This window comes from Nannospalax galili, unplaced genomic scaffold, assembly GCF_000622305.1.
Source record: "Nannospalax galili isolate Female #2095 unplaced genomic scaffold, S.galili_v1.0 scaffold287, whole genome shotgun sequence".
Classification (NCBI taxonomy): Eukaryota; Metazoa; Chordata; class Mammalia; order Rodentia; family Spalacidae; genus Nannospalax; species Nannospalax galili.
Genome location: NW_008357493.1, coordinates 396664 through 412827, shown reverse-complemented (window position 1 = coordinate 412827; position 16164 = coordinate 396664). Strand labels below are relative to the sequence as shown.

At 37.7% G+C, this 16164-nt stretch overlaps 1 protein-coding gene across 1 annotated transcript in view; it reads left to right on the top strand.

Annotated features, from left to right (window-relative positions):
- Positions 1-16164, top strand: part of Nalcn (sodium leak channel, non-selective) — a gene marked incomplete in the record, with an annotated part of 412798 nt that overhangs the window by 266328 nt on the left and 130306 nt on the right. Inside the window, 1 exon segment of the mRNA XM_017794878.1 lies at positions 3380-3454. Within this exon segment, the coding sequence (XP_017650367.1) occupies positions 3380-3454 (75 nt within the window).

Sequence of the window (16164 nt, the reverse complement as noted above, 5' to 3'; positions counted from 1 at the left end):
GTCATGTAGATAAATCTCGGGCAAAGATCAGTTGTTCTCAGATAAACCTTATCTAGAAATATATTTCTAGGTATTTCTTGATCTGCTGTGTGTAATTTGTTGGTAGGTTGTAGGAGTAATATGGTTCCTTATGGTTTTCAAAACTAACTAGGCATTATTTATCTCTTGCATTGTCTCACCCCTCCATCATGGTTTTCCCACTTAAGGTGCCCCCATTGCCCCCCTTTCTCCCTTAATAATACCCTTCTCCTACAGTTCTACCTCTCTTGAGCTCCTTCTTTCCCTTGATCCCCTAGGTTCCTTGTATACCCTTCCATCCCCATTCCCTTAAACTAACCCAATTTTTATCCATATCTCCCTTATTATGGCCTGTTTCCGACTGTTCCTCTCTTTCAGGTTCTTTCTTTTCCTTTACCTCCCTGTTTCCTTTTCATTATCCTGGTTCCTACAGTTACATCAGGATGTATACTCACATATAATGATTTGGTGCTAGAATCTACAGATGAGGGAGAACATATGTATTTATTTATCTGATTCTGTGTTATTTCACTTAGTTTCTAGTTCCATCCATTTACCTGCAAATTTCATGATTTCATCTTTCTCTACTGCTGAGTAAAACTCCATTGTATACATGAACCACATTTTCTTTATCCACTCGTCAATTGAGGGACACTTAGGTTGCTTCCATCTCTTAGCTATTGTGAAAAGAGCAGCAACAAATATGGATGTACTAGTTTCTCTGCGATAGGATGAGTTCTTTGGGTATATGCCAAGGAGTGCTATAACTGGGTCAAATGGTAGGTTCATTTGTAGCTTTAAATTTTAAGAGTTTTCTACACTGCTTTCCATAGGTGTTGAACCAGTTTGCAGCCCCACCAGCAGTGGAGGAGTATTCCCTAGAAATATATTTAACATTTAAGGAAATTGAGAGTCTACTGGTAAACTGACATATGTATACAGTATGACTGGATTTATTCAGAGGAATTCGATTTCTCTGCTTGTTTTTGTTTCTCTCTCATTTTAAGGAAGCAACGTGTTCTTCTTGCACGTACATTCTTACTGTTACTGCTGGTTTTTTTTTTGGTTTTGTGAGACAGGGTCTCCCTGTAGCTCCAGCTGGTCCTGAACTCACTACTAGACCAGGCTGGCCTCAAACTCACAGAGATCCAGTTGCCTCTGCCTCCCAAGTGCTAGAACTAAAGGCATGTACCACCACACCTGGCTCCATAACTTGTTTCATTTTCTATAGAGAAGCTTTTTGGTTTAATGAGGTCCCATTTGTTAATTCTTGCCCTTGTTTCCTGAGCAATTGATGTCCGGTTTAGAAAATCATTTCCTACATCTATATCTTCTAGGTTTTTCCCAATGGTTTCTTCTAACAGTTTCATAGTTTCAGGCTTTACATTGAGGTCTTTGATCCATTTGGAATTGACTTTTGTACAGGGTAAAAGATAGGGGCTTAGTTTCATTCTTCTACAGGTGGAAATCCAGTTTTGCCAGCATACCTTGTCTTATCTAAAAGAATATTGAGAACTGATTGCTGCTAGGGTGACCAAAGGGACTCCCAAATAGTAACCCAAATGAACAGCAGACCTAATCTTATCCTAAGGAGTATTGACAACTGATTGCTTCTAGAAGAGGAATAGCTGACCCTCCTAAAACAAAGACCTCTAGGTAGGCTGACCAGATTCACCAGAAGGGCAAGTAGTGGGGAATGGCTGGGGGTGCTGACAACACAGCAGACCGTAGCAGAGATATCAGAGTATAAGGGCTCTAGTGGGGGGAAAGAGATTATGGGAGGGTGCCATCTGGAAAGTGGATGTATATTTGAACAAGATGGTTTGGGATGTTCTGTGTGATATACACACACAAAAAAAAAATCACCAAATTTTTTTTTAAATGTACTATATTTGAGGAGGAAGCATAGAAATTTATGTCATGCTAATTAGTAAAGATGATAAACATTACCTTTGAAATCTACCTAATGACTTTATAGACATACACAGGCACCAAGGATCCAAGTGCAACTGATTATGACTAGTAATAATCAGATACATACAGATTAGAGATGCATGCACCAACATCTCAGTGTTAGTAGCAAAAACTGTGACTCTTTCTGCAAGGAATAATATATTCTAAAATGAAGTGGAGATCTTTTAAAAACTCATTCAAGTATATGTCTTACAGGGCTTATACTGAGTTCAGTATTGTATAACTGTATTAATTCAACTGTGAACCTAGAAACTTGCACCCACTTGTGAAAGAGATGTACTCTTGCTCTGGAGTATGTCACTGAATATGTTAAAGCTGTAGTAAAATGCTTCTTCTGATCATGTAGTTATTAAAAATTTTAAAAATTCGTGAGTTGTATTAGTTACTTAATGCTGTATAGCACATTGTTCATAGTTGGAGGGGTTGCTAGCAAAGAGGTCTTTATTATCTCACATAGTTCCTGTCTCTCAGGAACTGTAACAGGTTTTCTTGGGTCTATTTCACTGTCTCATTGGGTTATAGCTAAGATGCTGTCTGGGGGCTGCAATGACCTGGAAGGCTTTATTGAGACTGGCATATCTGCCTGCAAGACAGGCATTCACATGCATGCTGGAAGGGGAATCTCAGTTCCTTGCTGGCTGTTGGCGAGAAGCCTCTGTTTATACTTATCACCAGATGGGTCTTTTCAAGGTGCTGCCCTCACACTTGGCCCAGGACTCCACCTGAGCCAGTGAGCCAAAAGAGCAGGGTAAAAGTGATGATGTCTTTTACTGTCTCCTCTCAGAAGTTACACTATCTGTTCTATAGCCTCCTGGTTATATAGTCTAGCTTCATTCAATGTGGGAAGCTATAGGACAAGAGGCTCTGTGTAACCTCAGCAGCTATGAGCAACACTGGAGGACATCTTGGAGACTAGCTGCCACGATGGAAATCTTTAACAGCAACATGAATTTTGTCATCTAGGTTTCTATATGTTAGCTACTTATAGCTATTTATACTTGACATTATTTCCAGTATTTCATCATTACAAATAGCCCTCTAATCGGTACCTTTGTATATTAGCTCTTCATCAGTATTTTAGATTTATATCTCAGGTTAGTTTCAGATATGGGATTGCTGAATTAGAAAAACAAATCCTCACTTCCTGGTTAAATTACCTTCCTAAAGTAAATTACTATTTTTATTATTTATTTGACATGTATTTCCTGTCATGTGTTTGTGGCAAATACCTTATGCCTATGCAATGACTCACAGTGCATGTTTATTTTTTCACTTAAAGAATTCTATATCCAATATCTTTTATGTAGATGTTCTATATTATATTATACAAAATATTTTCATACCTATGGCATGTGGGTGTTTTCATTGTTATTTAACCATTTTATAGATCCTCCTGAGTTTGTTTGTTGCTGTTATTTTGGACAACTTAGAACTCGATGAAGATCTAAAGAAGCTTAAACAAGTAAGTAATATGGGAGATTTTGAAAAGCTGCATTTAAAAAATAAGCACAAAACCTATGATTACAGTAATATAAAAACTTTGAATTTCAAACAAAAGTAATTGAGTAAGTTGAGGCAGTCTGAGTTAAATAATATAATTTACCTTTTATCTAGTATCAAGGAAGATTTTCCTATTACCCTTCAAATACCCTGGAATAGTTTCCTATTTTTGTGACTAAAAGAGGGGCATAGCTTAATGGATTGGATTTGGAGATCATTCTTCATCCATTAAAATGAAGGCTGTTTAGAAACCAAATGGCTCAGGCTAGATTGCCATTTTGCATAGTTGTATGTAATGCTGTTGGTCATCATCATAAAAATATTATACAGCAACTTGTCTGACTTCTATATATTAAAGGAGAATTTAGTCTAGGTGCCCCAAGTGATTACAAAAAACTAAATAGAATAAATGATCAAACTTGTGCCTGGTTCTATATGAAAACAGAGTGTATCAGGGCAGTGGGAACGGTACCCCCAAATCGAAATAGAAACTTATACAAGTTATGTTATCCATGGCAGACAGATGGCAAGTGGAATCATCTAACTAGCTATAGCTTCTGCTGCAGGGAGAATACTTGGCTGAAATATTTGGCTCTCTTGAGAAGTAGAGCTGGTTAAAGAGGGGGACATTTGGATAAGATTTTCATGGATACATTCACAACACTGCAAGACTAATTGACATGTTAAACAGATACAAGGCTCTGAAGCAAGTCTTTTGGAATTGTGTGAAGGCTCTTATACACTCAGAATATTCCGAAGTAGCCTATTTTGTAAAAGATAAAATCATAAACTATTAAAATTTTAGCTAAAAAATAGTTCTTCTAAAGATCCTTTTAGATTTTACATTTAATTACTCTCATTCCCAAAGCCATTGCTTTTTAACCAATGGGTATTAATAAGAAAAAGAAAATAAGTGTAACAAGAAGATCTGTACTCTGACCGTACTTAGATTTTACCCTTTATTACTCTCATTCCCAAAACCATTGCTTTTCAACCAAGTGTATTAATAAGAAAAACAAAACATGTGTAACATAAAGGTCTGTACTCTGACCATACCTGGATTTTTAGCTCTCTACTGTGGAACAGATTGTTCCTTCCTGATCTTTCTAGGTTGTGGCCTCGGGAAAAGATTCTTCAAGTGAGAGTTTGAATGTTTTGCCACTGAAGCAAAAAAGTTTTTGTAGCTACTACTCGTAAAAAAATGTTATATGTGATTTCAAAACCGAAACTGATCAGCCCCATAATCTGACATGACCAATACAAATCTGGTGCTCTTCATATCTAACATTTGTATGTGGATTTGCCTGTATGTTACATTTATTATGCATATATTTTGAATACTTTGATATATCAAAAGTATATGCATAAAATTAAAAGCATTCTATTTTTTCTAACTGGTCCTACTGTAAGGTTCAGTATGAGATTAAATAGCCATTGGTTAAGTAAAATACCATGTAATTCCAGCCCACATGCATAAAATACATTTTCTGATAGAAAACAGTAAAATAAATTTATATGCAGCAAATTTAAGAGAGCTATGAATCCAAACCTAAATATATTTTGTAGTCTTGATATTTTCAATGTTTTAATTTATTTATATATACACATAAGTATAAACTTTTTTATAGTTATATATCCAATAGGCCATCACTTTAGGCATTTAATCTTTTTATCTGACCCCAAGTGAAAAACCAACAGATTAAAAAAAAATCAGGGTACTGGGGAGATGGCTCAGTTTGTAAACTGCTTGCCATGCAGGCATGAGCACCTGAATTCACATCCTAAGCACTCAGGTGCATTTCAGTGCTGACAGGGTAAAGATGGGCATCCTTGCCTGCCAGCCAGTTCAGCCATTGGTGAGCTACATGTTTAGTTACAGACTTTGTCTCAATAACCTGGCATTGACTTCTGACCTCCATATGAATGCGCCCATATGTGCACATACATTCAACACACATGTACACACACACACACACACACGCACGCACGCACGCACGCACACACATATCAGGACCTTAACTGGCATCTGACTTTCTTCCTAAACTATTAAATTTTAGTAACATAAGGCTCTTCACTTTTGTATATATAGTTCATTATAAAATGGCTGTTAATAAAGGTGTGGTGATGTAGGCCTGTAATTCCAATGGAGGTGGAGCAGGAGGATCAGGAGTTCAAGGCCAGTATCAGCTACACAGAGAGTTTGAGGCTATTTTATGCTATAAGAAACCCTGTTTTATAATAAGTAAGTAAAAAAATTAATAGCATAGTTTTTATTTTATCATTTACTAGGCATTAGTGAAGTTTATGCCTCTGGGAATTCTGTATGTCAGAATTGATTATTTAATTGTGTTTACCTATAATTACCTATAATGAACATTTTCTTTGCATATTTAAAAACATTTGAACACTGGAAACTCCAAAGAAAATAAATTAGCAAGTACATTTTCATTAGTGTTTTTCACATTGTTCTTTGATCATGACTGGATTGAAAGTACATAATTAGTTAATTCACCATTTAATTTCATACCTGAAACTCCTTTAGTTTCATATTTGAAATCCATTGGAGCAGGCACTATTATTCTAGGTTAAAATGTTTCTGCCTCACTTTCCTCCATGTTTACATAAAAGCATTTTTTGTTTTCATTAGTCTTAAAAACTTTTATCATTTTGGAGGGCTGGAAAGATGGCTCAGCAGTTAAGAGCACTTATTGCTCTTGCAGAGGGCCTAGGTTTAGTTCCCAGAACCCAAAGAGAGGCTCACAATCACCTGTAAATCTAGTTTCAGAAGATCAGACAACTTCTTGCCTCTGCAAGCACATGATGCACATAAATTCATATAGGCACACAGAAATACACATAAAATAATAAATAAACCTTTTATTTCCATATTTCCACTTATGATAGGCTTTGAGTCACATCACTTCAAGGAAGTATTATGTATATACACAAACGCGTGTGTCCCTGCACTTTCAAACATGTGTACTTAAAATCATGTTGATACCTGATAATCTGTAGTCTTTGACTGCTTCCTTGGAATTGCCAGTATAAATGTCACATAGAGTATTTATTTATTAGATTTCCAGATACAGAGATCTAGCATTTTCCGTGTAGTCTCTTTCTACTGCTATATCCAGATAGAAAACAGAATAGAGGAAAATTTTTGAAAATTACTTAATGTTTCAAGTTACAGAAAGCATTACATATTCCAAATTCTGTCTTTGTTCAGCTCAAACTTTGTTTTAATTGTTTACTATTTTTAATCAATCAGTTTGGATGGTTCTTGTAAAATATGGCAATATTAGTTGAATATCTAACTCTGCCAAGACCTCTGTATTTCTGTTCATTGTACAAAACAGTCATCAATTCAGGCATTATTATATCCATCTTACAGATGAGTGAATGGAACACAGGGAATGAAGAAACTCACCAATGGTTACACAGTCAATAAATGATAAAGCTAGGATTGGAGCCCAGGAAATTTGGACCCAAAGCCTGAGCTCTATCTAAACTATATTGACTCGAGCTAAAGCCGTATAAATGCCAATCATGAGTCATGCATGCAGTGAAGGCTCACTCCTAAGACTATTAAAATTTTATAAATGATGGTATTCCACATGAAAGATACATATATATGAAACATAAATATGTATAATTTATAATTACAATTACTTTATGAAAAGTACACACACATATATATTACATAATTTATATATGTGGAACAATTTTCCATTTAAAATTTAAAAATCAGAATGTCTGAATGTGTAATTGTAGTGAGTTGCTGAGAAGATGTATGTATATGTGTGTGTGAGAGAGAGAGAGAGACAGAGTGAGAGAGACAGAGTGAGAGAGAGAGAGAGATCAGATGACACAGAAACTTATCAGAAAAAAACCTCGACTCAAACCATTTTCTGATAGCTGTAATAAAGGGTGACCTTGAAGTTTAGTGGTGTAGCAATAACCATGGAGAATGTAGGTGGAGTTTGGAAAACTTTGAAAACTGTAGAGAAGTCTTTCAGCTTTAATGATTTTTCACAAGTTTAGAGCAAGAAAGATATAAAGGATTTTCTTTAAAGCAATATAAAATTCATTAAACTGTGATGGAAAAAAAATCCACAGAGAAGCCTCAGGGAAAGAATCACTGAAAACGGAAGTAGATCGTCTGTTTAGATTAAATTCAAAGCTATGAAATTAAAACCTTCGCAGATCCAAATTCTGCCACATTGAATCCTGATTCCAGTGTGACTGGATCTGCTCTTTGACAGAGTCCTTTTCACAGTGGTGGGTGGATATCTGAAGAAGTTCCTCACTTTTATTAGTTGATTTTTTTGTATATCATCTTAACTAGATTAAGGGATGCCCCATTTTCTAGTAAAGCAGTATTTTGGGTTCATCTGTAAGGGTGTCTCTGAGAGGGATTTGCATTTGAATCTTGTAGCCTGAGGAAAACAGATTTTCTTCCCTGCGTTGAGGGGAATCATCAAATCCTTTGAAGGTACAAACAGAGCAGAAGGAAAAGTAGAATTTACCGGCCTGATTACTCAAACTAGACAACTGAGTTCTTCCTGCCTCCCAGGCCTCAGACCATCCCACAACTGGACCCTGTACCATTAGCTCTTATACCACTATTATTTTACATCACCAGCTTACAGAGGGAGACTATGGGAATTGTCAGCTTCCATAAATCCATGAGCACTTAGTACCTTATAACACACACACACACACACACACACACACACACACACACACGTGTATGTATATGATAACCAGGAGGCTGCCCCTACCTTCCAGTAACTTGTAAAATAGTGGAAAATTTTTGTGTCCCAAACTGTGTCTTAGCAACAAGGGGCAGGCACACACACACACACACACACACACACACACACACACACACACACGTACGTGTATGTATATGATATAACCAGAAGGCTTCCTCTATCTTCCAGTAACTTGTGAAATGACAGAAAATTTGAGAAATGAATAGACTGGATTCAGTAGTGATCATAAATAAGGGTTTTGGCAGCACACAGGAGGAGATAAGCCTAATGCAAACCATGGAATCAGAGGTGTTGCTCACAAGTATGGGATGCACTGGGATTTGAGGGTGGAGTGAGTAAGTGAAGGAGGCTGGAGGAAGATGGCATGAAGGAAGGCAGTGGTGAAATACAGGAGATTCTGACGTATAGCCTGACGCCATCACACTGAGTGAAACAGCTTGTAGTGAAAACACACTGCATGAGGAGTTAGATCAGTATCTAAACACTCAAGTTCATAGAAACACAGACTGGGAAGAAAGGGAGTACTGGTTAGTGGGGTAGAACTTCAGCTTTGCAAAATGAAAAAGTTCCACAGGTTTGTAGTACTGTAATATGAATAATGAATACTACTGACTTGGGTATGGTGTAAATTTTGCCATGTAGCTTTACCATATTAACAACAAGAAGGTGGTTAGTGATGGCAATAAGAACTGGGTCAGGACTTTAATGGTGCAGGTAGGTTACAGAAAGAGATTGATTGACAGCTGAGGAAGCAAAGATGACTTGTCAACCTTTGCCTTTCAGATTCTCCATGCTCTGCCTTCATTTCCAAACAGATCACCTAGTTGCTGACTAGGTCTTAATTTTGTGAGCTTTGCTAGCAGTATTTGCCACAATGCTGCCCAACCTTTGCTCACTGAGATCTGCACAGAGAATGGTATTTGTACAACCCACTGGGAACACACAGGGCTGGAAGCCTTAATAGCTAGGATTCCTGCTGCTCCAGGAAGCACTCATCTGCCCAGGAGGGAGCCAGTCAATACCCTAAAAATCTTAGAAATCACTAGTAGCTGAGAGTTGGGAGGCTCCATGTTTTACTCAAAGTTACCAATGCTACCAAACGCTACTTGAAATCACTCTCAGTCTTTTGTTTGAAGAGGCTTCCTTTTTTTCCCCAACAGTTTCATGAAGTTTTACAGTAACAAAACAAAATCATAAATTAAAACATTTAAAAATTTTTTTTTAATTTTTTTAAAAGAAGCATTTCATTACAGCTTTAACATACTCAATAAGAGTTTCCAGAGCAAAGATAAATCTCTTTCAAAAGTGGCTATAAATTTTTAGGTTCACCGTTGAACTAATACAGTCATACAATATTGAATTCAGTATAAACCCTGTAAGACATAAAATTGAATGAGTTTTTAACCCTTTAAAGATCTCCATTTCATTTTAAGATATACTCTTTCCTACATTTTTAATGCTACTAACGATGTTGGCACATGTGTCTTTAATCTGTATGTATCTGATTATTACTAGTCATAACCAGTTGCACTTGGATCCTTGGCACGTTTGTCTATAAAGTCATCTGGTAGATTCCAATGGTAATATTATGACATTTTTCAAATACATTGGTGGAAATATCAGGTAGGTGGGTTACAGCAAAGTGGGGCAATCTCAGCTCTAGGCCTCAGACACTGTCTGATGGCATTCCTTAGCCTTTTGGTTGGTGGAAGATAGGGGTCTGTTTTTATATTCCAATGGATTTATCTAATGGTTACAAATATGTTAGGTCACATACAGAGGCAGGTAATAAATGGGTATTTAAGGGCCTAAAGATACCTCAAGATAATTTAAATTGGGCCCTGGCCCTGCAACATTCGAACATCTCCACAATCATCAGTTAATCAGCCTTATAGGAATGTTCAGCATAAGGTATGATTCTTTCCAGGAACTTTTCTTCACAGTATCCAGATATATAATTCTTATAAGCCAATTAGAAAAATACAAACCACTTCATAAAATAATGGATAAGAGATACAAACAGACAATTCACAGAGAAGATACCTAATTAGCTACAAAATAATAGAAAAATTGTTTTGTCTAAGATGTTATATAATATCTAAAGAACATGTATGCTATTGTGAAATACCTATTTATATGTGTTTCCTGGTTTCCTGACATAAGGAAGCTAAATTCCCTGGATCTCCTGGAGTGATCAGCTTCTAGTGTATGCTATTGACTGGGAGCTGGCTGACAGCCACCAGGTAGCTACAGGATGACATCTGGTCACTATGACCACCAGGGCAAGATTGGAGGGCTGGGACTTTCCTTTGCCAACCTCTGAGGTTGAGAAGAGATGAAGGTTGAGTTAGTGATTGATGCTGTAATCAATCATACTGTTGTGACGAGGTCTCCATTCAAAACAAAACAAAACAAAACAAAAATTGAATGGGTAAAGGAAGCCGAAGAGGCTCCTTTTTATCAATTTATAGATCATTGCCCAGAGCTTTCTGTAATCCCCCCTCTCCAAAGATAATTTTCTATAGTATTTGATCTGATATTTCTAGAATAACATAAGCAATGTTAGACTTTTGATAATAAATTCTGTCATATTAATACATGCACAGCAACAAGATGGGTTTAAAGAAATGGTTAAGACCATGAACTGTTCACACCAAAGTATGAACCAAGTAACAGCAGACTCTTGAAATTTAGGAGTGTCAGTTTTCAGCATCAAGACAACTGTTTAGAACTATAGAGGCTAAATTCGAGCATGATGGCCTACACCTGAGTGCTACTCCCAGCACTCAGCAGAGAGAGCAAGGGTTAAAAATCATCCTGAGCTACCTGCAGAGTTTGGAGCCAAGCTGGAATGTATGAGATCCTGACAGGGGGAGGAGGGGATGAGACAAAGAAGGAAACAAGTGAGGAGAGGGAGGGAAGAAGGAAAGAAGAGAGGGAGGAAGAAGGAAGGAGGGAGGAGGCCAGTGCATAAAGGATTTATTTTTAGTCTGGGATTCAAGAAGTCCGATCAAAACAGAGGAAGATCACCTCTTATAATTTTGAGTTGAATCATGGCCCTTAGAAAGCTCTATAGAGCCTTAACCCTAAGTGTCTGACTTAACTAGAAATAGGGTCCTTGTAGGTAAGATGAGGTCCCTAGGGTGACTCTGAGCACAATATGATTGGTCTTTGTAAGAAGATAAGGGACTTTTTGTGTATTTCATACAGAACAGCTCAAACAATCTTAATCATCTTTATAATCCCATCCCCACTGGCACCCTCCCACATCCCTCCCCCATTGGAGCCCCTATACTCTGTCATGCCTGTTAAGAAAATATTAAGGGTATAAGCAAGGTAAAGAAAGCAGTTAGAAGAGGTTCATAAAAGTATGGCATTAAAAAACAAGGTCTTTAAACTAGAGAAATGGTTCAGAACTTAAGAGCACTGGCTGCTCTTGCAGAGGACCTGGGTTCAATTCCAAGCACCCATATGGCAGCTAGTAACCATCTATAACTCCTGTTCCCGGGTTTCTGACACCTTCTTCTGACCTCCATGAGCATTTTGCAACATAGATGCACTTAAATACATGCAGGCAATACACTCAGAGATATAAAAAAATAAATAAAAATAATAAAAACCTGGTCTTTATACTTGATGAAATTTTACTGGGCCATAAAGAAGAATATAATTTTGTGGTTTGTTAGAAAATGGATGTTCTTCAGATCATCAGGTAAGTGAAATAAGCTATTCACACGAACAGAAGTAGAAGAGGTGAGTATGGTCAAAGCGCATTATGGGCATGTTTGTAAATGTCACATGAAACACCTTGATATATACAATTAATCTACACTAATAATTTTAAAATATGAGGTTATCGATACAAAAACATTTGATAACAAAGAAGAGAAGGGACACAGAGGCATACAGCGAATAACATGAGAGATGAAGAAGACAGAGAGAGAGTGGCATACCCGCAGGGAACATCGAGTCCTGAGTAATACTCTGCAAGACCACACCCTCAGTTTTGTTTGTTGTGGTTTTCTCATGCTTTGCTTGTTTTGCTTGTTTTATAAAGAGTGAAATTTGCAGGAAAATGTGCCCAAATTGGGGGAGGAAATTCCTTCAGCCTCACTCAGAAGAGTTCCCTCCTTAGTTATGAAAAGGTACTTTCTTTTTTGCTTCTTTGAATCAAGAGCAGAAAATGTCTAAGAACTTTGTGCCCTACACCACTGAAAACACCAGGATGATAATCGAAAGAAACTTAACCCATCCTTTTGTTTCCCAGTTCACAACACCAGCAAGGGGAAGTAGAGTGTTGTGGTTCTGATTTAAAAAATAAATAAATAAAAGCATGGCAATTGATTTTAAGTCTTATGCAGTACCTGACAATTAAATCACAGAAAGGCACATTAGTTGTGACATGTTACAACTTGTTATGAGGCATCAGAGTAATGAGTTTTACCCATGGCAGACCTAAGTGCTAAACGTGAACACACTGGAGAGTTTGCAATGCCTTTGTAGACTCAAGCGTCACACAGTCTGTCTGGTTCTCTCTTCTGGGTAGTTCAAATATTTTTTCATTCCCCAAAGCATTTTGACAATCTGATTATTCATTTATTCATCAAATATTTGAGTCCTTGCTATGAACAAGACACTGAACAGGGCTCAAAGGAAATAAGAATAAACAAATAACTTATCAGTCTTCAAGTCTGATTTGAATACAAGTTGACTAAGCTTTTCAAAATGCATTATACCAGACAATCTATTCCTAGATTGAAACTGTTAGAATTTTGAAATATTTGCAAAGATTTTAATACTTAAGCATCATTCATTTGCTCAGCCTGTATCCTTAGCTGTGATGTGATTACTTCAATTTGATGACATGGGTCTTAACACCTGTACACATCGAGGATGATTATTTTCTACCTTTCTGGCTGGCAGTTATGCCATCTTCCTGGTTCCATAGGCAGTTAAGTCTAGAGTCTCATGAGGTCGTTGCAGGTCTGATAATTCCATAAGGGAAAGAGTTAGGAGCTGACCTCTCCGGGACTGAATTTAGCTGAAGAGACTGGTCCCAGTTCTGTCCTTTATGCCCAGTGTCTATTGTCTTTTGTTATTGTTTAAATTGTATGAGACTTAAAAACATAAATATATCTACTCTCTCCCCTGTTCATTACTCACAACCTGCTGACACCTCTCCATCCACTCAAACCTCAGTATCCAGAGCCGAAAACATGAAAGTCATCGCCATGTGAGAAGTGTGTGACAGCCAGATCATAATGAAAATCTGGACCACGGATGCCCCTGGCTTGCATGTCAGGCTCTGGCAGTAAAGCTGCTTGTGACTGGGTTCTGTGTAAACACCAGCTTCTCAGGACAGTATGAGCTTGTCAGCCCTGTAATTTCCCTTAATAAAATCCTAGGCTGTATTCATACATGCTGTGAGGCAACACTGTTTTTCATTTGTGCGTGGGTGAAAATGAAAACATGAAAGTCAAGAAAGGCATGTACCCATTCTTTCCATTTACATAATTTTCTCTCAAAATGCACCCCTTTCCCATCATTTTCACTCTGAAAGATTTAAAAACAAATTATATAACTACTTGAATGTTTGTATAACTCAATACTTTTATTGGGTTATTATGAAGTTATTTCATCTTTCTCCTAGTTGGTGGGTAAGCTTAGAGCTAGGTGCCTTGCCCTCTCAAATGAGCCCAGACGCTAAGGGGGCCGGATCTGACCTTGCTGAACTGACCAACCAGAGCCTAGTGGCTCTTCTTCCCTATCGCCTGCTTGGTTGACCATCCCAGTTGATAGTAGAGGGAAGTCAGGAGTGAAGGTGTGTAGCCAGGCCTCAGGAGTACATTGTGAATATAGAGAGAAGTTCCCCCTTTTGCAGAGGCAGGCAGCAGAAAGGGCTCTGAGAAAATCACTGAGTGGATTCCTGAGGCAATAAGAGGCTGACTAGCTGGAGGCTTGCTGAGTTGGAAAGCCAGTAAGATTACCTGCTTCAGGCACTGGAACAGAGCAGAGTGTGCTCACTGTTGAAAGATGCTGGTGTCTTCCTTAGTGAGAACGGTATCATGGAGGTATAACAAACATGCCATGTGTAGCCTAGAGCTCCCTAAATTGGGTAACAGACCACCCAGTGTACTAGCAGACTGACAAGAAACATTTGAAACCAGTCCTGAGAAGACCCCATTTTTCTCCTAGATCCCTTCTGCCTTGGATAGTGCAGAGGAGATTTCAATGGCTACTGTGAGAAATATTAAAGGGATCTTGGGAAGCCAAGCCAAGAGATACTCCAGCCAGAGAGAGGCCTACACAAATAACCCAAGGAAAACAAGACTCCCTTTCTCTTGAGAAGTCTTTGGCTGTGGGAGGTTGGAATGGAGCTGTCCTAAAACAAATAGACAAACAAAACAACAGAAAAAAAATTGAGTGGCACAATCTACATGTTATCCATCAGCACAGTCCATAATCTGAACAGGGTTAGACCCCGACCAAATCAGGAGGACTGCCATGACCTGTTGATAGCTTCCCTCCTCTCCACCATCCAGCCTGGTCTCTTTCCTGCAGGAACCAGATCTGTAAGAAAGAGGAATGCAAGTATGAAAGAGGGAACAAGTCCCCTCCCCACCTCAAGGTACCTGAGTGGCATTTGTGGTAAGGGAGATTTGGAACAGGTGTGAGACACTAGGGCCAGGGACGGATTTAGGACGATCAAAGCTGAGCAAAGAGCTATGGGCTGCTTCTGCCAGCAGTGGCAGCCTCTGATTTCTCTGCTGTCGTTCAGCTTTCCTGTAGTAAAAGACTGATGAGTTCTACTAAAAAAGTCCTGTCCAGGGCCAGCATATTAAAAAATAACAATTTTTAAAAAGAAATGATGACAATTGCAGAAAATGGTTGAAAGTGAAAAAATAATCCTAAAGAAAAGCTGTTCCTTATATTAGAACAAAAGACTGATGAATTCATTGTTGACCTTTCCTTATATTCTAGGTGCATTTGGCCAGTACTAAGCACTCTCACACACAACTATTATATAGTCCAATATTAACAAAAGAGTTACTTGGATTGTTTCTAGGAAAATAGAAACATATATGCAATTTATTTTGTTCATTGTTAGCTCTATTTCCATCCTGTTTAGCATAGACTATTTTGTTTAACATAAATTTTCATAATGCATCTATTATAAGCCCTTTTTACCAAAAGATGCAAAATTTGACAACTCTACCATGGACCACAAGCCCTTTGAGGAATGATATTTGTAAACATGTGATTGTTGCCTGAAAAGGAAATCCTTAAGGGGGTGGCATATTGCTGGAATCTAAACTCAGAGCCTTCTATTTAATGTCCTTCATTTATGTTTGATGAATACCATCACTGATATGACTTTATATGTACACTAAGGTGAATGAAACAAATAAGATAACTTCCTGCATATAATGAGAGGCAGATTTTGCAATATCAGGGAAAAAAGTTACAAATGACCAGAAATGAGATGCCAGAATGAGACCTATGATGCTGGATTGGAGTAGGAATACCAGTATGAACTCGATGTTATGAGAAAAGATTGTAGATGTTAGATAGGTGATAGGATATGTTAGATAGGATCAATAGACAGGTGACAGATGATAAACACATAGGTAAGTAGGTGGGTAGGTAGATAGACAGATGATAGACACATAGATAACAGATAGATACATAGATACATAGTTAGATGATAGTTACATATATCCATGCATATGTTTCAATAGCTATACATATAGTCATGGTTGTATCATATTATATAGTTATATGCATATATAAGTAAACATATACAAGTATATAGATGTATGTGCATGGGGCTCAGTGCACAGATGTGCATGTCATATCACTCCTGGGAAAGCCTAATAGCAATAATACAGTACTTTTA